The 22,302-nt window shown below is 44.7% G+C and overlaps 1 protein-coding gene across 2 annotated transcripts; it reads right to left on the minus strand.

The window, feature by feature from the left end:
• Positions 1 to 1,402: 1,402 nt before the first annotated feature.
• On the minus strand, positions 1,403 to 10,076 carry CSRP2 (cysteine and glycine rich protein 2). 2 transcript variants are annotated; one of them, NM_001245456.1, is given in 6 exon segments: positions 1,403 to 1,713; positions 2,311 to 2,404; positions 3,078 to 3,210; positions 4,217 to 4,385; positions 6,271 to 6,406; positions 9,988 to 10,076. In NM_001245456.1, coding segments are annotated over 5 exon segments (585 nt in total). In that variant the 5' UTR covers positions 6,383 to 6,406; positions 9,988 to 10,076; the 3' UTR covers positions 1,403 to 1,636.
• Positions 10,077 to 22,302: the final 12,226 nt, after the last annotated feature.

Below are 22,302 nucleotides of genomic sequence, written 5' to 3' on the forward strand. Positions count from 1 at the left end.
TCCTTGCTAAAGGTTAGAGTAGAAACAATGTAATCAGGATATTTACAACCAGCAATATCTATTAAAGTTTAAGGCTAGGATTTAGGAGCACAGCTAAAGGGAAGAAAAAAGTGTTTTCTACTGAGTCTTGTTTTGGTATTGACATTGAGAATCGGCAGTGGTGTTCTCCCCTTCCCCAAGCAGTGTTCCTGGTGAGGCTGTGTCCAGGCTGACCACCCTTTGGCTTGTCAGGAAAAGACCAGGGAAGACTTTTGAGCTGTGCTGATGATCTCCAGCCAAGATTTGCAGTGCTCCATCAGAGGAATTGCTGTGCTTGGGAGTCCTGATTATTTGAAAGCTGGTTCCTGGGTTTGGGATTTTTTTAAAAGATGCCAGCCCTCTGCACCCTCATTATGCCTCGACTAGAGTTCAGTGCCTTGCACCTCCCATTAGCTGCCTTTTAGTAAAGTCAGACTTTCTTGCTATGAAAGCAATGTCGATGGTATGTGTAGCAGGACGGTTTTTCCTAGGGTTTCCTAGGCTGTGATGATGTTAGCTGCCTCACTCCCACCTGAAATGTGCTGCTTCAGAGTTAGTTGTCTTTTTCAGCTCTAATCTTTCCTGCTCTGTGAACTGGACAAGCTCTTGGGTCACTGAACTGGCTTGTTTTTCCTCCTATCTACATGGTTCCTTTATAACCTGTACAAAATGCTCTTTGTGTATTATTTTGAGTAGTACATATTTTTCTAATTAGGCTTTTGGGTTGAACTGCTTCATTGCCTCAGACCATGGTCATAGATGTTACTTGAACCTGCTTTAGACCATGCTGACACACTTGCTTAATGTTTCACTACAGCAGTCCCAGTTATATGTGTTTCCATAAATTCAGTGTTGTGAAGGGTTCTTTTATCCCAAAAAAAGTATCAGCTTTCTTCTCAAATAAGACAAGAGTTTCAAAGTTCCTTTTTATTTTAACCTAACTTCTTAATCTGTAGCTGTCTTGGTGGAGTATTCCTGCACGGTAAGTTCTGTGCATAACAGTACCTCAATGCCAAAGCACACACAGCCCCCCAGAATATTATGGTTTTATTTTCATTTACTAGAGACTCTGTGCCAGAGACAGGCAGCCGTTTGGCACACAGGTAGGTTCTCCTTATCTGTCACTTGCAGAGCTGTGTCACCGTACTGAGCAGTAGATTTAAGATTTTCTACTTTTGTGCAGTGAGCAGCTCTTTGCCTTGCACAAGGATATATTATGGTGTGATACTGGAGGAAAGTTATTCAGCTCTGAAGGCCATGACTGTGTATGTCCAGCTTTCAGCAGAGCTGTGGATCAAGTCTATAAGGCATCATTCTTCCAGCCCTGAAGTACCCAGCAACACTCCCCTCACTTTTAATGCTGACAAAGTAGGCAACACTTAGATTTAGGGTATATCAACAAGCAAAGCTTTATTGAATTGATACTCAGTATTAAAAGTGTTACAGTGTGATACACAAGGCAAGGAAAAAAGCAATGTGTGTGTTTGTTTTTAAAATCATTAGCTGAAGGTACACTACAGTAACTAGTATCTGTTTCACAGTAGTTAGTAACATTTAGGAAACTCTCTTGGTCCTTCTAGCATGATCTCAGCAGAGCTGGAAGGTGTTTTTAGCCCTCTCACTGGGCATGAACGAGGGCACCTGCTCCCTGGCCATACCCAAATCCCTTGGGGCCAAAGTTCTTCGCATAACAACCTGTGAGAAAGATGAACACGCAGTAGCTGAGTCTTCTGGCACGTTAATTAAGAACAGCACTGTCTAGGCTAAGCCTCTCAGTGGCTTCTCCTTAGTCACTAGAATATGCCCCTGGGAAGCAACACTTAGAAATATTTTGTTAAGCTGCATAACTAAGAGGACTGAACTCAGTAGCCAGGACTGTTCAATCTATGCAGCTCCCAGCCCACTCTGTGAGAGCAATTCACAGGTCAGGTCTGTGGCTTGGTATCTGTTGAGGCATTTGTTGTCATCAAACCACTGTGTGGATCAAGTTTATATCCACAACCACTCGAGAAGGCAGAGCATGATACTTGCTGGCTTGTTTCCTTACTCTGATCAGGCACAGAGCAAAGCTGCTGCTGATTTCTCAGTATGTGATGTTTTACTTGATGCAGATGTCAACTACATCAGCAGCTTCAGTAATATCTATTTCATTTTTTACTCTATTCCTATGACTTACAGAGCACTTCCATGTGAACATGAGCCTCAAAGTTTCTTATACGAACAATATATTGACCATTTGTCCTTGCAAAGTATCTTGAACCATAAATAAATGGTCTTTGCTTCTTTTCTCACCTTTACAATAGATCTCTCCCTCTTTTTCAGTTAGGGTTGTTGATTCTAGGCTTTTGCCACACTTGGCACATCGGAAGCAGTTCTTGTGCCATGGCTAGAGAAAAAATAAAGAAGACAGTATTAATACACAGAATGCCCAAGTTGGTTAAAAAACACATTAACTGGAGATATCTGCATCACTATTGATTAGAGACTGGTGCAATGAAAACTAGCTGAAGTGCACCAGTAGCAGACAAGAGCATCTGCATTTCTGTGAGCAGCACAAAGCCCCAGATTCCACCCAGCATCCTGCTCAGAGCAGCATTATGTAAGGTTTGGGCTTGCTGTGATCAATTCAGAGCACATCTTGGCTCTCCACAGCAAGTGAGTCAGACAGCTGGCAGACTGACATGCAGTTTAACATGGTATTTTCAGAGACCATGCCCCCTTAGATGAAACATTCAGCCTCCCTCACAAGCTGCACACTTCAAGATTGTTTCCTCTCTGGGTGAGAGGGGCTTATGTCGTTTGCTTCAAGTCTCTTAGCATGACACCACAATATTAAATCTTCACCTCTGAAATCTAAGGTGATCACTCATCACCCTGCATTTCAAGTGCTTTGTTTTTCAATTAAGTTGATTGATTTGACTATTTCCAGTGCAAAGAAATGCAATTTTAAGGTAACTAACTGCCCTACAGTTGGTTCCCTGCCGGGACTGACATAACACACCTTCCTCAATTTAAAATCCACATATAGCAGGTACAAAACAGCACATGCATTTCCTTACCTTTCCAGCTCCTATTACTTTCTCTGCTGCATAAACAGAATCACCACACCTAGAGCATTTCTCTGTCCCTCCAAACTTCTGAGCAAACTTGGAAGGATTTGGATTTGTGGTGGGCCGGTGGGGAGAAGGCGTGCTGAAAGAAACAGGACATTTGTTTTCTCTGTGCTTTCACGAAATGACCTCTTGCTCTGTTTAGCAACATGTACAGACCAGCATCCAGCATGTGGTACAGAATACAGTACTGCTGCAAAACTGGAGAAGTAAGTTACCAGCAAGGCTATCCAATTACACTTAGTAGGGAGAAAACCAAAGCCGCAACAACAAAAAGAGGAAGGCCGTGCTTTAAAGGATAAAAAGAAGCTACTGTAAAGGCTATTTTCCTAAGGAGCCTTCCACTATTCACTTAACTAGAAGAGCTGATCTCCATCAGAACATAGATTTTTCAGCTCGTAAGCTACAAATAATTCAGTTAAGTTCCTGTCCACTGATTATAATCAGGAACCTGAATAGATTACTGAACCTGGCTGGAGAGCATACATCATATAAACGTTAAGCAATAATTTGGGTACTTGCATGAAGCAAGTTTTGAGGCATACCTCAGCTTCTTTCCACATGTTCTGTTTTGCAGCAAGAACTTAATCAGATTAGGAATGTTTACTATTTAATGTGACTTTTGATTTTGACTATAATTAAGCACAAATGGTTCTTCATTTGCTAGTTAAAAACTCATTCTGCTTGTAGTGCCAGATTCTCAGCTGTCCAAATCCATCCCTGCAAGAACCTGTTGAACATCGCCATTTCCAGCTTATTTAGGAGAGCAATGTGAGACCCACAGTCACCTCTGTGAGCTCATGCAATGCCATCAGCAGCTCCCTAATCCAATCCCCTATGGCTCGTTCATAAGATGAGTGTGTCCGTGCTCGCACTAACTCCTGCCTCTACTGTTCTGACACACACAGTCACCAGTGGGAGCTTTGTGCAATGCAGGTTCAGTGCCCTGCATTCAGCTAGACTGGGGTATTTTGCAGCATTTCTATTCCAAACATAAACATAAACATAAACAAAATCCGGCCTGAAAGACTTCTCTGAAAGTAGTACTGAAGGACAAGGGCCATGCACCCCCAACTCAGTTCACTCACCTCTCAGGCTTGATGCCTAGTCTCTCTCCCCTGTCCATGTTCAGTGTGCCTGCCCCTTGGCCATATCCATAACCTTTTGGGCCATACTTTTTCCCATAGCAAGATTTGCAGTAAACTTCAGCATCATGAATTGCTACAGTTGTGCTGTCCAAGTTTTTCCGGCAGACCACTGGAGGTAAAAAAAAAAAAAAAGTTAAACTGCCTTAAGGGACTACTTCCATCAGCACAAATAGTAAGCCAAAAATCAAGTGAGAAGTGATGTTATGGTTTTCCCTGTTCAAAATTACTCCCATTAGACAGTGGGACCACCAGAGATTAGAGTTACTGTTTGAATTCCTGAATTATGCTTAGCCCCATAAAGGGCTCTATTTCCCTCCCACCTCTTCATGACCATGACATTTAAAGCCTGGAAACTTGCCGTGGTTTGATGAACAAGGCTGCTCAGAAACCCAGAGAGGGCAGTCAGCAGATTGATATATTGACATTGACAGATGCCATACAGTATGCAGCAAAAGCTTATCAGTACAGAAGAGCCCCTGCCCTGCTCTTTTAACCAGGGTGGGGCTGGGAAAAAACACAAACTTTCAAGGTTTCTCCCCTCCCTAATACTGCTTCAGGGCAGAGCTGGAGCTGTCACCAGAGGGGCTGTGCTTTCCTGGCATTCCTACATTGTCCTTCAGCACAATGCAAGCCCTCTACTCAAGGTTACAGTAGAAATAAGAACTATTTCCTTCTTAAACCTCCTTTTGTAAGCCAACTGGTATGCTCTTTCCATCTGCAACAGCATTATGCCCATGAAAAAGAATTTAGGGAGAAAAAAAGAAACGCCCTCATAATTTTTTTGTTTAAAGATTTTAATGTCTGCAAAACACTGGATGACTTTTACTTATGGCAATCATTAGCTCTAAGGTTCTTTTTATAAGACACAAATATCCAATAAGTAAATCAATTAATGCATGTTTGTTAAGTCTATGGACTTTAACCCCAACAGAAGTATGCACTAAGGAAAACCGTGTATTCAGACACACTAGAGCCATTGTTTGACTGCAAGTTCCAGGCTTCTTTTAATAGTAACTCCCATAAAAGGCTGAAAATGAGGCAGCCAAGTAATCTAATCTTTGTTTTTTGTGTCCAGTGTAGAGCTCAAGGAAAGGAGTGTAGGTGTGCCGAGGCTCTCAATGCCAGCACAGCACACCAAGGTTAAACAGCAGACTTAACAGCAAACTTGTTTGAGAGGCCCAGCTGTAACTGCAGACAATATAAGAAGGCTAAACCCCAGCTGTGCCCGTATGTATTAATCACCAACAAGTGGGGCAAAACAGTACCTCATGTTTGCAGTAAGGTAAAATTCTCTGATTCAGACAGCAAGGCTGTCTGCTTGCAAAGTAGGTGCCTCCAATTCACAGAGACCCTCTTGTTCCCTTCATCTAAGCAGAGAAAGCGATTTTCAATGCCTCACTGGGCTTGTTGGTTGGACTGGAAAATAATGCTTTGGACTCCTTTCATCTGAAATAAACCACAGGCCTCTGTGCCAAGAAAGTTTAGGCTTTTGGCTGTGCCAAAGCATCAACAACTCGCTGTGCTTGTGTGCACTGCTGTCCTGGCCTGCACAGGACTCCAGGGCAGCAGTTTGATAACTGTTCCTTCAGCTTCTGCCAGCCCCAGGACCATGGGGAGAAGCCCAGCTGAGCTCAGATCAGTGCAAACAAGGCTCTACCACTGGGCTTCCTCCTTTGCATGAGCAACACTTAAACCAGGTATTCAGCCTCAGGATCCCTTGGACCCCTGAAGAAAAGGCTGGCAAGAGTGCAAATGGATGTGCTCTGCTCTGAGACGTACATCCCACCCCCGATATGACAAAACCTCTCCAGGAGGTGAGCTCTCCCCTCAGGACTGCCAAGCCCAGGAAGCACATGGGGAAGCAGGAATCACAATGGACAAAGTCACCTCTGGCCACTGCCATCCCCTGTTTCTGGGACACCTCCTGTGGACCAGCCCTTGCTGCTGTGATCCTCACAGCTATGGCAGGAGAGATTTTGGAGGAGAATACTTACTGCAGAGGAAGCAGCACCGGTGGAAGCTCCTCCCATCACACTGCACCTCCTCAGCATGGTAGACAGTGCGGCCACAGGCACCGCATTTGTTGCCACCTCCCCAGTTCGGCATGGTAGTTCTGTGTGCCCAGCCAGGCTGGAGGGGAGAAAGGGAGACATTTGTTAAATGCAGTGTCCTCCATCACCCTGGCCCCAGGACAGCTGGGCTTACAGGCTCCTTCAGAACAGATCTGTGAAGTTTGTGTGGCATCAGAGCACAACCCTGTAGTTTCATCAACTGCTTAAAAACATGACCTTCAACTGCGTGAGAAATTTTTGGGACCAGTTCAACTTCCCAGCTCTTCAGATGCCAGACCAGACTTAAAGGCTTAGGCAGGGTCTCTACGGCTATTTGTAAAAACAGACGAACTGGCAAGGGGAACAGAGACCACTGCTGCTGAACAGCAAGAAAAACACACACAGTCTTCACAAGCCATGTCCTCCCTCCCTGCCTGGGGATTTTGAAAGTTACATAAATTGGATATGCACAAATTACAGTTTCATGCACAAAAGCTTTACTGTACCTGGAACAAATGCCCCCCCCTCCCCCCCCCAGATGGATATAATTTCAGTTTCTATGCTTCATTAATGCTGGGCCTCTTGTCTGACAGAAGCAAACGAATTGTGCCAACAATGGCATTTTGTTTTACTGCAGGGCCTGTCATTTGGGATGTGGTACAAGCCAAAGTTCATGTCGCCAGAAAATCACTTATTAGGGTTGTAGGAACATTCTGAACTCCTTTGAGAACACACCTGCACTTCAAAGAAGTTTAAGAGAGACTATTTCCCAGGGACTCCACCCCTGTTACACGAACTGCACCTTTACCAGGCTGGTATAGCAATGAAATCCAACTGCTCAAGAAGCCACAGCTGATTTAAAAGAAGTGAAACCCTCTCTCATGCATTACTTGCAATGTACACTCAGAAAACTCTGGGGACAGGCATCTCACCCACAGTGTCAACCTGCAGCCTTGGGAACAATCTCTTCCATTAAGCCAGAAGCAATAGTTGTCCTATCTCAAGCTGATCTGCTCCTCCCCGAACTCCCCTGTACTCTGTCACCACCAGTAGCAGTTCCCCCCCAGCCCTTGAGGAGCTCCTCCAGCTCCTCCCATTAATTGTCTGGGGTTAAACTCCAAAGCAGAGCCCTGCCCACCGTACAGATTTCTGGGGCTTTCCTCCCGCCACCACCACCATGAGCGAACACAGCTGTGTTTGCTGGAGGCTTATCTCGCTGTCAGCCCTGAACTGCCCTTGGCTTGTGACTGCTGTTTAATGCTGATTTGCTCTCCTGCAGCTCAGCACCACCACCTCTCACCAGCACAGAGTCCAACAGCAGCCAGACAGGGTTACTGCCTCCATGAGCTTAACCCAGCAGAGCTGCTCAGCAGTCATCACCCCAGCACTCCTTAGTGATCCTCATTTCACACGTGGTTTTTTGACGAGGTCCATGGAGGCCCACTGGAAGCCCAGAGGGCACCTCCTACCAACTCTACCCCATCAACAAGAGCATTCCCACCCTGCAGCATTCCGACAGCAGCACTGCAGTACGGGTCAATTATCAGGGAGCAAGGCTGGGAAAGAATTTCTTGGGAGCTTCTCCACAAAACTCACCTTCAGTAACCCTGAGAAGCTCTCCTAGGCCTGACAAGGAGAAGATACACACAACATCATCCCCACACAAAGCCCACAGCCTGCTGCCTTCAGTTAACTCTGCACTCATCCCTCTGAAGCAGAAGCAGAGGACTACCAATTTCCAGTTACCTCTCTTGTCAATAGAAAGGAACTGGAAGTGCCACCCCAGGGAGCCAGAGAGGAGCACTTTGCTTCAAGAGCTCTTTTCTCTAAGGGGCTCTTCTCCCAATGTGTGGGGCAGGCCTCAGTGCAGAGCAAGCTGCCCTGCACCCCAGGCAAGGTAGAGCAGACTCGCAAATCACAACTGAGAGCAGCAGTTTTGGCTAAGCCCGAATTATTGTGACACATCTTGCTTGGTAAAACCAGCCTCCCACCCCAGCAGCACGAGCAGCAGTTCAGCAGTTTTAGGGATGCAAGGTAGGATGTGTGGTTCCCAAGTAAGACATGCTGCCAGGTAGCTGCTACAAGACCTTTGTCCAAGACAAGCGGCCAGCCATTCGTGGCATGTAGGAAAATAAGATTAGTTTATTAACCTAAATTGGGGCAACTTAGGTACATTCCTAAGCAACAGCTTAGGAAACTTCCTCAGAGTGGCTGAGCAGTGCCATTTGCACACTGACACAAATTACTGAGATACCCTTTGTTTAATACTTCCATGGGATTAGCATCATTACTGCTCCATGGTTTAGCACTAATACCCTGACCTAGCTCATAAAATTAGTTTTATGACATTTCCCACTTTGCATTTGTCATTCTTGGCACAACTGCACAGTCTAAAAATCAAGATTCCATTTCTTTTATCCAAGTGCTTGGCTGTGCTACTGCACAGCAGCTGACATCAATCACAGCAAAGAGTGTCCTTAGTTAAAGAGAATATAGACTGCACAACGCTTTGGAAAAGGAATGCATGGACTGGAAAAGAAAAAAAAAAAAAGAAAATGAGAAGAGATTCCTTTCCACTCTGTATGCTTTCCAAAATGTAAATTGCATTTGGTACAAGAACTACTTCAGTCTTTTCCTCTCATCACCACCATGCTCATGTTCTATTGTGCATTTACATGAGCCTACGTAATTTTAATCGTTTTGTTAGCAAACAATAATTTAGTTTTCACGCACACTAGAGCTGAGAACCTGAATCAGGTTTCCCCAGCCTTGTCCCAGATTTCACACGCAATATTGGGCAACACAGGGTGCAGCGCCACCTTTTCTTCCTCGAGAGAGACAGAATACTAGACGACCGGACAACCATTAGCTAACTTAAAACTTCTGATAAGGGCTTTGGGAATCCATTACATGAAAAATAAAAAGGAACTAAAGTTGGTACCCGTCAAGGGTCAAGGTAACTGTTTTCTCTTCCAGAGAATGTATTTCCATTTATCCTCCCCATGATGTTCCCATGACGCTTGCGTGGGAAGCACGGCAATATTTCCTCAGTTACTCAACAGCAGGAGCTCCCTGTTGGCAGCGGCGCTCAGGAGGCGCCCAGGGCCGGAGCCCCGCAGCAGCCGTGCCCCGCAGCGCTCCGGCCCGGCCGCCGCCCGCACGGGGCTCCTCAGCGGCGCCCGGAGCCTCCGTCGCCCCGGGCTCCATCCCAGCCCCGCCTCAAGCCTGCCCTGCTCCCTCGGGGCTCTCTGGCTAGTTCATGCAAGCCTCTGGGGAGCTCAAAAGCAGCGATTAAACATCCAGGTGATCTCACTGCCAGCACCAACAACTCCGGCTGCGGCTTGATGGCAGCTGCTTGTCCCCAGCACGTCATCCACGGGACAAGCCACGGCAGCCGCCGAGCACTTTCCGACCCGTTTGTTAACAGCGGCTCTAATTCAATAGACCTAAGCCAGCCGCGAGACAGACACGCAAGAATTCCAGGCTGTCCGGTTATCCTAGACGGCTCTTTCGGCGGCCCGTCGGGGAAGCCCGGTGCGTGGCAGCTCCATCACTGGAGCAGCCGAGCAGCCGGAGCGGGCGAGCATCGCCCACCGCCGCCTCCCCGGCACTGCCTCGCCTTGTGCCGGTCGCCGCCCCCGACCCCTGCCCAGCACTCACCTCTCTCACCTCGGCTCGGCGCGTCTCGGCGCGGCGCAGCCCCGCGGCGCCTTAAAGAGCCGGGGCGGAGCCGTGAGGGGCCCGGCCCCGCTGCTGGCGGCGCTGCCGCGCCGGGCCGCCCCAGGGCGCGGGGAGGAGGCCTCGGCCCGGCGGGGCCAGCACGGCGGGCAGCGGGAGGTGTCCCAGCTGCAGCCTCGGGCCGCGGGACCCCAGCCTGTGGCTTTACCCAGTTTTGGGTAAAATACTGTGTGTCCCTAGAAAACAGGGAAAGGATGCAGGGGTCGGGAAAGGTTTCCCAGGACGTGAGGAGGGGCGAAGGCAGAAAGCCGTGCCCGGCTCGGGGGAGCCTCGGGGGACTCGGCCCCGCAGCTCCCGCTGAACCACTGCTCCAGTGCGGACTGGTCAGGAGGGGCCTTGATAGCTGTCACAACCAGCCGGCAATTAGGGCTGTCTACAGCCCGTCTACTGCCCGAGGCTTCAGCTGCCTTTTGTCAGTGTCCCCATCTCCCAGGGACAGTTTCCCAGGGCTGTCTCACACTGGCTCTGTCAGTTTCAGAATTATGCACTGGGCTCCCTATACTTAGCGGGAGATTTGGGTTTATGCCCTGCTCATTATTAATCCAATACCAAATCACCCACTCGTTGCCCACAGGAATGCCAGGCTGTGCGGAAACGACCTTTCCACACACAGCAGAGATGGAGCCCCAGGAATGAAGCCCAGCGAGCTTGCTGGAGGCAGCACCTCCTGTACAAGCACTTGCAGTGAGATGGGCTGTGTGCTGGCCGGGGTGGAAGAGATCCCGCAGAGCTGTTGGCACAGACAGCTCGGTGACATGTCACCTGGGCCCAAACTGCCTGTACTGTCAGAGGACTGAAAATGACCTCCACACCAGGTCAGAGAATGAGTTACCTCTTCCCTCCCCTTAAAATGTTCTTTCCATGTACTGCAGCCTGTGTGCTGGCAGCTGCAACTTGCTGAGATTTTTTGCTTTCCGGTTTTTTATTTCCTTTTTTAATTTGTAATGAATCTTGAATGACCAGACTGTGCATGAGTTTATGCGTATCTCGGAGTCCTGCTTCATAAGCAAAGCCAGTATCTGTTCCTGTGGAACAAGTTGGTGTTTGCTGTGAGCAAGACCACGAGTCTGAGCTGAAGCATCATAGCAAAAACTTTATGCTAGGCTTTGAGGGAAGTGAGCACCAGGAGAAGCAGAAGTGTTAGCAACTGTTGTTTCTCGAATTGGAGGTTGCATGAAGGGAGAGGATTTCTCAAAGTCAGAGAGGCTATGAGTCAGAGCAGGCTGACTCCATTTTTTGCAAGAAATGCCTGTGCTCTCTTGTCTAACTTGTCCTGCTCCCAGCCCTGCTGGAACTTCGTATGATGATGCTAAGTTATTTACCATGTCTCCTCGGGTAGCCTTCAGAGCTAATAGATTTTTTCTTTTGACAACATTTCCTACAGACTATAAAAAATAAACAGCAGAGATCTCAATGGGGAGAGAGAAGTTTTGCAGACCTAGCATGGTCTGACCATACTCAAAGAAAGGAAATTCTCACTGTGACTAAGGGGCCATGCTGGTATGAAATAAAACACTGTTCAGTGGTGAGGCACTGCTGAGTGAGGTAGAAGACAGTCTGACATCCAGGATTCCATTTTCTCATGTTTAGTACTTAGTCAGTTTGTCAGAAACAGTAACCATGAGGGTCAGACATAAGTATATCAAGTAAGTCTATTAGTATAGGAACAATGTTAAGGATACATTACTGCAACACTTGGGAATAATACCTTGGAATGAAGAAAAACAAATGAAAGAATGAAAAATTTTACCACATACTTTATTTTTATTGATATGGACTATTTTTATCAATAAATTTTATAAATATAAGTAGGCATAGGTATATTTGTTATCTATAAATACATAGTTATTTTATTTATGAGCATATTTATTCTCTCTCCTCTGAAGTTCTCTTTCTCTGTTTCTTTCCTGAGAGCATAGTTCAGAATTTATTTAAGATAAAGCCTGGATCCAGCCCTGCTGCATTCCTTCTTGCTGTCCTGGACTCCTTCAACCTGTCATCCTGAACGTGCCTACTGTTGTCCAAGCAGCCCCACTGCCCCCTCCACCTTCCTCAGCACCCTCCTGACCTGATCCTATCCTTCCCTGTGTTTCCTGCCTAACACCTACTGTAAGCTATTCATTCTGACTCACCCAAAATTTCAGATGATGTCTCTACTCACTTACTTACCTGGGGAAAAATTTCCACCTAACCACCGTGGCAGGCCTCTGTAGGCAGCTTGGCTCCTGTTCTGCTTCCTTAGCCATGGGAGAGCCCACAGGCTCTACACAAAACTAGTTCTCCCTTCACATGTAAAATTCACCTGAAGCACATTTGTCATCTCAGAAGAAATTTCTCAAGGTTTTAGCCATGCCATAATTTTATGCAAGGACTCAGCTTGTTTGACCTAGTTACTCCTCAAAAGACTTGGCACACATCAGTGTACTCAGGTCTTTTGCATCCACTAAGTACCTTCCACTTACCTGGGATTATCCTCGTTTGATCTGGTAAGCACGGCCCCATGCCTGCTTATGGCAGAGTCAGTCTGCTCTGCTGGTAACCTTTGCTATCATTTTCTGAAAGTTTATTCTAGTTAGTCTAGATTTTACTTTGCAGGGGGTATATTAATATTCTGACACTATTTTTTTGTCAGAACTAGTTTTATCCAAATACTGTTACTACTGACTAACTACCTTAAGTATATTCTCTCTCATAAGAGCATCATTATAGCTATTCTGCCTATTAGGAAAGTTATTTTGAAGCTAGCATAGAGTTTATTGATTACCAGCCTGGGAGGTCAGACACTGTGCAGTGCTGCCCGTAGTACCTTGGTTAATTTCTCAGTGGCCATCCCCCAAACTTGCCCCTTGTACAAAGGATTTTCAAGGGCAATATCAGCAAGAAAAAAAAAAAAAAATTGCCCAGCATTACCCAGATTTGTCCTATCACAGAGGGAACTATGTGTTTAGCTAATTTCCTTGTCTAAGCATCCATGCATCTCAGCAGTGTTATGCATTTAATCTATTATAAATACGATAATGATGAATTTGTGCAGTTTGCACAAATTAATGAAAATACAACAGATAATTCTATAGTTTACCAGTGCTGTGATTTTTGGTTTTTAATTGTCTCTTCAAGTCCAATGTACAGATATGGAAAACATTCTCAGTATGAGAAGACTGTGCTTTCTAAGGTTATTGATTTGTTTATTATTGGTCATGTTTTTATTTTATTTTTCTTTAGAGGCTCCAAGCAGAAATGGAGGCAGCTTCAGAGCTGCCCACTGTTATAAGTGAGTCCTGGTGGGATTTTAAGGAGATTGAGCAGTGGGTTTTGACTCAGAGGCTCTCAGATTCCTCTCCAGTTCAGCAAAGTTTTTGGGACCCAGTGTATTCCTGGTCCCCCAGGGAGATGGATCTATTCATCCTGAGGGTCTTGCATGCAACACTTCAGCCTGATGTGAGACTTATCTAAATGAAACACATGGTTTGCATCTAATCCTAAATACATTTAGCAAGGTAAAGCACAGTGTAGGCTGCCAGTGATGAAATTATCAGATCACAGCACTGTAAAAACCCAGCAAAACATTGAAGTTACTATATTGAAGTTCTAAGGGTTTGAACAGAGGTTTCTGAGAAGTCTGGGGAAACATGAGCTCTATTTCAGGTGCCAGCTCAGCAGAATATGAATACCTGGACTAGTAATGATGTCACCTCCCTGGCAGGAGGCATAATCTAGGCTGAAAGTATTGGTTTCTTTAATAAAGCTAATTTTTTTTTTTTCACTGTACACTCACAAGGCCAGATTATCCCTTGTGCTGTGCCATGGAAAAACCTGCAGGCAAGAGCTTCAGTAATCTCAACCATGTACAAGTTCTGTTGCTGACTGACAGGATATCATTAGCAGAGGACAGAATTTGAGGACCCGCACAGCTTGTTCCAATAATACTGTTACTGATTTTGATGAGGGCAGGGAAATGTGTTTAATATTAGATATAAAGCAAAGAGGGGATAGCCAGGTGAAACTCTCTGACTTTGCTGTTTTCAGAAAGCTTCTCAGCTCCATCAGGCTGCTGAGGGAGTTACGTGGATAGCAGATAGCAGTTTCTCCAAATGCATAATGTCAAAAGCAATGGTTGAGCTAAAAAAAAAGAGCCCATATGATTTTTTTCCCCCCACACTGTTCCCTTTCCCAGTAACTCTTAGGATTCTAAACCCTTCTGCACCATGCCAGCACCTCTGCATGCAGCTTCTTGTCCTGATAAGAGGAAGAAGCTCAAAGGCATGTTATGCCAGGGTGTTACATCACCTGTGAGCAACCTTCCTCAGAGCCACCGGCAGTCTTGTGCCAGAGCTCTCTGCTTGAGTATTGTGAGAAAGAAGAGGGCGGACAGTTTCCAAGTTGTGGCATTGTGTTGCCATTACGTGAAGTTTCCAGTGTCTTTACATCAAAGGAAAAGCATTTCAGGCTCCACAGAAACAGCTAGGGGGTGGTCAGCAGTAAACCCAGCAACGTGCTGATGCTTGCTGTAAACCATTGCTACAAAAGCTGTCCCTGCCCCTGGCGGCACAACACACTAAGATGCAATGATGCTTTACCTTTCCCAGGCTAGGAACATCAGATGTAAAGAAGTGTAAAATTTGGCAGAAAAACTATCTCCTTGAAGGAGAGTATGCTATTGAGTGTGATGGGGCTGGTAGTTTCCAACATGACTCCTTGCAGCCAGCAGTGCTTTAATTGCTCTGACTCTCTGCAGAGGGGCTTGGTGGGATTTTGTTCTCATCTGAACAAAACATGAGCATCAGACTTCTTTTTTACTGCCTGTAATGCCAGTGACAAGCACATGTCATTTGGGAGTGTATGAGCATGCTGTGAAGCCTGTTTTTCCCCAGCAGTGGAAAAGAGTAGGTAAACCTTGTCTCACACTGAACCTCCTCGATGGAGAAAAACAGGACTCTCTATAAATACAATTGTGCTTCATTAACAGCCACTGAAGGGGAATAGGTGGCACTGGTCACCACCTTAGTGGTGCTTCTAAGACTGGATGTGGCAGCAGCAACAAGAACCAGCCATAAGATACAGCCCCCTCTGATCCCTTTGCCTGAAAACTAAGCACCTGAAGCAGGCTCTGTCTAAAAAAGCAAGGCTATTCTGGCTGCAGGCAGCTTGCCGAGAGAGATCTGTGCTTGAGAGCCATTCCCAACCTGCAGAGCTCCTGGTTTAGTGCCTAGCAGCTGTGAGTCTGAGCCCCTGTGGTGAACCAGCACCAGCACTGCATTTATGTGATGCCTTTCTCCAGTGGATACCAGCTACAGGTGAGGCCGCATTAGCTCCTGCCATGAAAGTGAGCTCCCATTAAGCTGTGAATGGACCCATTTCTGTCTCTGACATATCCCTGGTGTGCAGGATCCGTGGCAGCAGCTGTGTGACTGTCTTGGTTTAAAAGACAAATATCTTCCAAGGAAGATGGAAAACTTCCTGCAATGGAAAGACACCCTCTCCCTCCAAATTATTGTGACTGTGACACAACAATAGTACTTGACATCTGCATTTTGAAGCTGAACTGCTCTCCTTAGTGCCATCTGAGAAGGAAAGAATACTTTGTCAGTTCAAGCAGCTAATCTGGTTATTAATTAATTTAGTTATCATCCTTGATTGGAGTATTTTAATAACCTCTATCACTAAATAATATTTAAACCAGTAAAACCAGGTAATAATACTACCATATAAATGCTGATTGTATGCAAAGGTTTCAGCAAGGAGAAGATGTCAGGACTAAAGTGCTTGGAGATGTGTTTGTGATTGTACTAGCCTAAAAGCCATTGTAGTGGACAGTGAGCACCCAAAGCGAGCTGCTCAGCAGAAACTGCTCATTTGGGATGTTATTTTCCCCCATAAGCAGATACATCCATCACCCAGCACTGACATTGGAACTTCCCATATTCCTTGGCCCCAATGCTCATTCCTACTCCCATTTCTGCCCATTCTTTACCCCTCTTATTGACCACAGCATTAATCTGGGTGCTCAACAACCCCCAGTTAAAACCAAGTGCAAAAATCCTACCTAGAGGCAATGCTGCATCATCAGGAACAAATCATTGCAAAGCACTCTGCTTGTCTGTGGTTTCTTTGGGTAGCAATTTATGACCCCTTCCACACACAGCGAGTGAAAACAACTGTGCTTAGGATGAGCACTTTGGCCAGCTCTTGCACATCACACAGTCTTGGCAGTGATCCCTTTTTTCTTGGCACAAATACAGAAGCTCTAGGAGGCTGGGGGTGTCAGAACCTCGTCTGCACGGCGCCGATGGTCAGCTTTCAGTGCTTGGCTTAGTCATTATTGTTAATGCTGCGTTCAAATTATGACAACCACTGTCATGTAATGCGTGGTCTGTGACAGCCACACACCATCCTGCTGTGATAGACCAGTGCCTGCAAAGTACAGATCTCTTTTGCTGAGAAATGTGGGCATAAAAAAGCAATGAAAGAGCTGAAAGGATTCCTATGGAAATTTTATCACTTGGCAAGAAGATCCAGCATCAACAACAGTGAAATTCCATAGTCAGGAAAAAGCCCAAACAATTTCCAATATTTTCCTTAATTGGATTACAAATGCCACCTTTGGAATACATTTTGAAATCAATTATTCTTTTCTCTTTGTTGTGCTGTCAGTTTGTTTTTTACACTTAATTAGGCAAGGCAATTAAATGAGGCTGTTGTGTCTCTTATTGATTCTGCTTTGTGTTTGAAGTTGGTTTATCTTCCTAGATGTTAGGCTACAGTAAACTGTTTTCTTTTCTAGGACAGATGAGATAGCTATCTGTACAAACTTTAAAAATAAGGGCATTGCCATTGACTGCCACAGAGTAATTTCTGGTCTTCCTTGAAGTCTATGTTCTTCCATACACTTAATTAAAAGACATATTACACCATAAAAGAGATTGTAGGGAGGTTGGGAAGACAGCCTGCTTAACCCAGCCCCAAGAGGAGATGTACTAACAGAGATTGAAGGGGAGGTGGTTGAGATTTATTATCTGAAGGGCAGGGATTAAAAAAGGTTCTTTAAAAGGAATGTTTTGGAGGTTGTTTTGTAGGCATAAGTGGGGATACTGTGGCAGGCAGAAGAGAAAGTGTCACGCTCAGAGTGAGCACAGGAAGCAAAGAGAGTAAACAGAGTAAATGTGTAAATAGGGGAAACAAGATGAATGGTACTAAGGGGAACTGGAACAGAGATAAGTAGGAAGATAATATGCAAGATCCTAGTGGAAAACATTCTGGAAGAGGACAAAGAACCAGCATTTAATGCTGTTTGAGACTGGAGACTGACCTAGGGAGACAGTCGTCAGCATGAAAAAGGTTTTAGTATTAGGTTAAAAAATATTTTAAAATTCAGAAGTTTATTTACTCCAAACTGGTTATGAGATGCAGAAATACATGTATTTTTTGCATTCCTTGCAAGTTATGCTACTGCTTGTTCAGTTAGATTTATCTTTAATTTTATTTTTTTGTTCTAAAGGGTTTCTTTTTCTGCAGCAGTTCAGATGTTCAAAAGCTTTAATAAACAACACATTAGGTGGAATTTAAATGTGATCTTTTCTTACCACCGAAAGGCCTGTTCTCTTAACTGAAAATAATTTCCACATTTCATCAGAGACTGAATTTTAAGTCAGAAATGTATATAACCCTATCTATCTATCTTTCTGGATACAGATGTGGACCTCTTGGAATGGGACTAGAGAAAGCCTGAACTGATCAGAGGTCTGGAATACCTTTTGTATGAAGGCAGGCTGAGAGAGTTGTGGTAGTTCAGCCTAGAGAAGAGAAGACCCCAGGGACACCTTATAGCACTTTCCAGTGCCTAAAGGGGGCTGACAAGAAAGCTGGAGAGGAACTTTTTACAAGGGCATGTAGTGACAGGGCAAGGGGAATGGCTTCAAACTGAAAGAGGGTAGGTTTAGTTTAGGTATTAGGGAGAAATTCTTTATTGTGAGGGCGGTGAGGCACTGCAACAAGTTGCAAGAGAAATTGTGGATGCCCCATTCCTGGAAGTGTTCAAGGTCATGTTGACTGGGGCTTTTTCTGAGCAACCTGGTCTAGTAAAAGATATCACTACTCATTGCAGGGGGTATTGGACTAAATAGCCTTTAAAAGTCCATTCCAGATGAAATTAATATATGATTCTATGATATGGATGTCTGTGGTTTTTTGATCCTACACTATACACATTATTATTTATTCTCTGTCATTTGCTCAGCACAAGTACACACCCACGAGTCTGATGTAAATCACCCAAACATTTCTACTCTCAATTGAAAACCCGTAAGTTATCATGCTGTACCCTGCAGTTTAGTACTATGCTTTGTGTGCACATAACAGCCTTAGTGACATGGTTCAGAGTGGGAGGAACCACAGAGGGTTTTTGGCATTTCTCTGTCCCAGGGGCTGGCGTAGGCCATGCTAGAGCAGCTCTGTCTGCTGGCTGTTGCTGGCCTTCAAAACCCTCCTAAGTGTAGGTGATCCCCTCATCTAGCCAAGGCTGAGGCCAAATCAAGAACCTACTAATCACAGAATCATAGAATGGTTTAGATTGGAAAGGAACATAAAAGTTCGCCAAGTTCCAGCCCTCCCCACCATTGCAGCAGAAAGAAGCCCATGGATTTCATTAAGCTTTGGATGGTTTTTCATTCCTTTTCCTTGGCCATCTTACCCCTGTTGAGTGAGGATGGCAGCTAGCATTGTGATTACTGAGCAGGGGCAGTAAGTTTTAGAGAGCCATATCCCTATCACAGCTGGTTGCAACTGTAATTAAAGGTCACTAATTAAAGGTCAACAATCTAGTCTGAAGATTTTATGTTAGGCAATACTGTTATGGTTCTGGTCATTGAGCAAGCAGCCTGCTGTGTGTCTCTCCTCCACCAGACGTGGTTTCAGTCTTGCTCCTGCAGTGAGCCACAAGTTCTCTTTGTCCAACAGCAAATCCTCAGCTCAACTCAGGCCAAACCCTGCAGAAACAGCAGTGGAGCAAAAGTAAAAGAAACACTGAAAAAATTTCAGCAGGTATTGCAGTATTAAAAGCTTATGAATTTTTTAATCCAAAACCTAACTGTTGTGTTTGCTTTACAAAAGAAATAAAAGATGTTATTTTCCAGCCCATAATAATTTGGTGTGAATCAGGCCTTGTAAAGTCCCCTTGGCTTTGTACACATTCTTCCAAACCTGGCTTTTAATGTTTTAAGAGTAATTATGTGGGCCTGAAATTCACAGCTAAAATTTGTTTTGATTTATTCACACGTCGTTGTCAGGCAACCAGATACTGTTTCCAATTAGGCATTATGTTCCCAGCAAGAGGGTTAACAGAAATCAAAAGTAATTAGCTCTCCTAAAAAGCAGCCATTTTATGCCAAACAGAAGAGAATTTTTATTTTTGCAGAGATATAAGGTAAAATAGAGCTGCTTTGCAGGTTAGCAGAATTTTTACTGTTTGGTGATACTTTTTATGGTCTTCAGAGAAGGAAGTGGGGCAATTCTATTGCCTGTGGTGAATTTGGAGTCTGGTGACAAAACTGGTGTGGAAATCAGCTGAGAGATGATATTCAACCACTGGACAAGACTCTCACTGATAATTTGGGGTAACCAATGCTAATAGTTTCCATCAGCTGTTTTGCTTGAGCAGAGGGCTTCCCAAATTTAGGGCACACAGCAGAAGCCCCCTCATGTGCATATTGCCTCCTCTCTCAGCCGACCTGGTTTGCTCTTATCAGTTTGGTATTTCAGGAAAATGTTCCTTAAGAGCTGTTGTGCTTCAGGAGTACAGCTCTTGTTTGGAGAGATGGCAGGCAAGCTGGTTAGGTACTAAATCATTTTTTGATCAAGCAGTTTACTGTAGGGCATCTGTACACCTTGGAGGCTTGGAGGTGTTGGAGATTTTTATCAGTCCAGCCCATTGTTTCACAGCCCAGCTGGCATGGCGGTCAGCCAGACATTTTTTGGCCTGTTTGCCTGTGCTTTGTTCATTGTGCAGGGATCTGACTGTATGTGCTCAAGCCTGTGCCAGCTCAGTGAGGCTTTCACCATTGAGGATGGAGACCCTGCACTTGCCTGTGGATGTTTGTGGGGATCGACACATCACTGGGGCCTTGTTTGAAATGAGTTTGTATAGATGAGGAAACAATGGGTTGCCTGGTCCTGCCAGTGGAGACCATTGACAGGTTGCCTTCCATCAGGCATCAACTGCTCTTGTTGCTTTGGACTTGTACAACCAGACAAACTCCTTAAATGAGGAAAGCCAGTGATTCTTGGAGTTGCTTATTTTAGCTACTGTAATTTCATAAACTATTCAAATCTGTGTGAATGTAATCCTTGTGTTTTCTATGCTGATCACCTTATTAATGTGCATGGAAGTAGTTTCTAGGTGCTGTTCACTAACCTACACAAGCATTTCCTCATACTCATTTTGCTTTCATTGCCTTTTTACTTCTCCTGCTCTTGCTGTATGGAAAATTCAGGACATAACATGTTGCTTAATTCTTTATTTTCCCCTGTGCCTGGCAGTCTTTTTTACCACCTTCACTCCAAAGCCTTAATCTGACGTATTTTACTCTTCCTTGCCTTAGAGCAGCCCTCAAGTTGGTGTGGAATGCACACACATGCACAGATGCATGTGCACATATAAACGTATCTATATTAAAATCTTATTGTTTTCACATGGACTGGGAGAACAGCATGGTTTACATCATCTCACATCTATTGCCCTAACCTTTTCAAATAACTCATGTGAAGTTTCAGTGCTATTTTAGTTTGTCTTAGTAGCAAGTTGGCAGTTGAATTTTTATAGTATTTTATAGTTCAAGTCTTTTTTCTGTAGTTCAACTGTACTTCAGGGAAGAAATGTTGGAAAAAATAAATATATATAAAATAAAATTATTGTGCAATATACCACTACTATATGAATATATCATGCAATATACTCTAATGTTAGAATTTCACTGTGCTATAAATAATTTCATGTACAGATGAGGAACAGGCTTTCAGCTTACTACTGGCTGTCTGAATTAGTCATATATGGTAAATTTCTCTAAAGGGGTCATATTTGACCAAAGGTGTCTGATATTTTTGGCGCATAAAGTAATATGCTTTCTAAAACTGCTAGACTACTCATGGCACTAGACCAATTTGTTGTTTTGGGAGTAGATAAAGTCTTTGTTTAGCCTTTTGGCACTCAGTACAGCTCTAAAAAATGCTTTTCTTTGTTTTGCTAAGGTTTTCTGTTCCTCTTAAATCTACTCCAGTCTATGCAGTTTTGTCAAAGGAGACAAGAGGCCTGAGTATTAGGTGTTCTCTTTCTTGGATGTCTTCCCAGAAGGCTCAATTTCAGGTGGGTGGGAGAGGGACATGAGCAGATAATGTACAATACTGTGCTTGTACATCGCAGTGTCGGTACTCCAGCATTTGTCTAAAACCAGTAGCTGTCACTGTTGCTGACATTCACTAGATGTCAGATATGATTTTCTTACTGTACAATACTACCTGGAGAAGCTGAATAATATTTTCCTCTTATAAGTGTTACCTCATTGTATAGAACTTGGAGTCAAATCTGGTAGAAGACTCGGGCAGTTGAAGTGTGGGGATTTTTACCTGATGGCAAAACTTCCTCAGTTCCTGATTTTAAGATGGCTGGACCTGCATATTTATACAGAACCAGAGCTGCCCCAGCTCTGGCACAAATGTTACCTCGGGGTGTGGAGGATGCTGGAGACCAGCTGGGATCCTAAGCAAAATGTTCCTGCCCTGCAGCCATTGCTTAGTACACAGGCAGGATTGTTCTTGCAGAAATACCCTTGACAGCTTCCCTGAAGGCAGCTTGTGGTGCTGCTGTGTGTGACAACCTTGCAATTAGAGCAGTTAACAAGAGTCTGGGAAACCTGGATTTAGGTCCCTTTCCAGGCAGAAGGGATGCCAGCCATTTCCTTGCCAGGCTCCAAGCTGACCTGTGAGAGTGGGACTGCCACTTGTGGGTGCAAAGGCTTATCCACCCTGCTCTTCCTTATGCCTAGGCCTGCTTTAGTGCATCACTCAGGGAATGTGTCCTGAGCCTCCACAGGTGTTTGAGCAGCTATACTGCTCCCAGGTCTGTGGGCTTGACCCCAGCTGAGGCTTTCATCCTGTTACACAGTTAATACAGACTTTTGTGAAGCTCAGGAGGTCACTGATTTACAATCCAGATCAATTTGCTAGATTTAGGCTCTGTATTTATGCTAC

The sequence above is a fragment of the Taeniopygia guttata genome, chromosome 1A, assembly GCF_048771995.1.
Source record: "Taeniopygia guttata chromosome 1A, bTaeGut7.mat, whole genome shotgun sequence".
Lineage (NCBI taxonomy): Eukaryota > Metazoa > Chordata > Aves > Passeriformes > Estrildidae > Taeniopygia > Taeniopygia guttata.

Coding starts and splice junctions, on each gene's coding strand:
- CSRP2 (XM_012568989.5), bottom strand. CDS start 6,382: ATGCCGAACTGGGGAGGTGGCAACAAATGCGGTGCCTGTGGCCGCACT. Junction 2,405..3,077: donor AAGTAATAGGAGCTGGAAAG/GTAAGGAAATGC, acceptor TTTTTTCTCTAG/CCATGGCACAAGAACTGCTT. Junction 1,714..2,310: donor GGGAGAGATCTATTGTAAAG/GTGAGAAAAGAA, acceptor TCTTTCTCACAG/GTTGTTATGCGAAGAACTTT.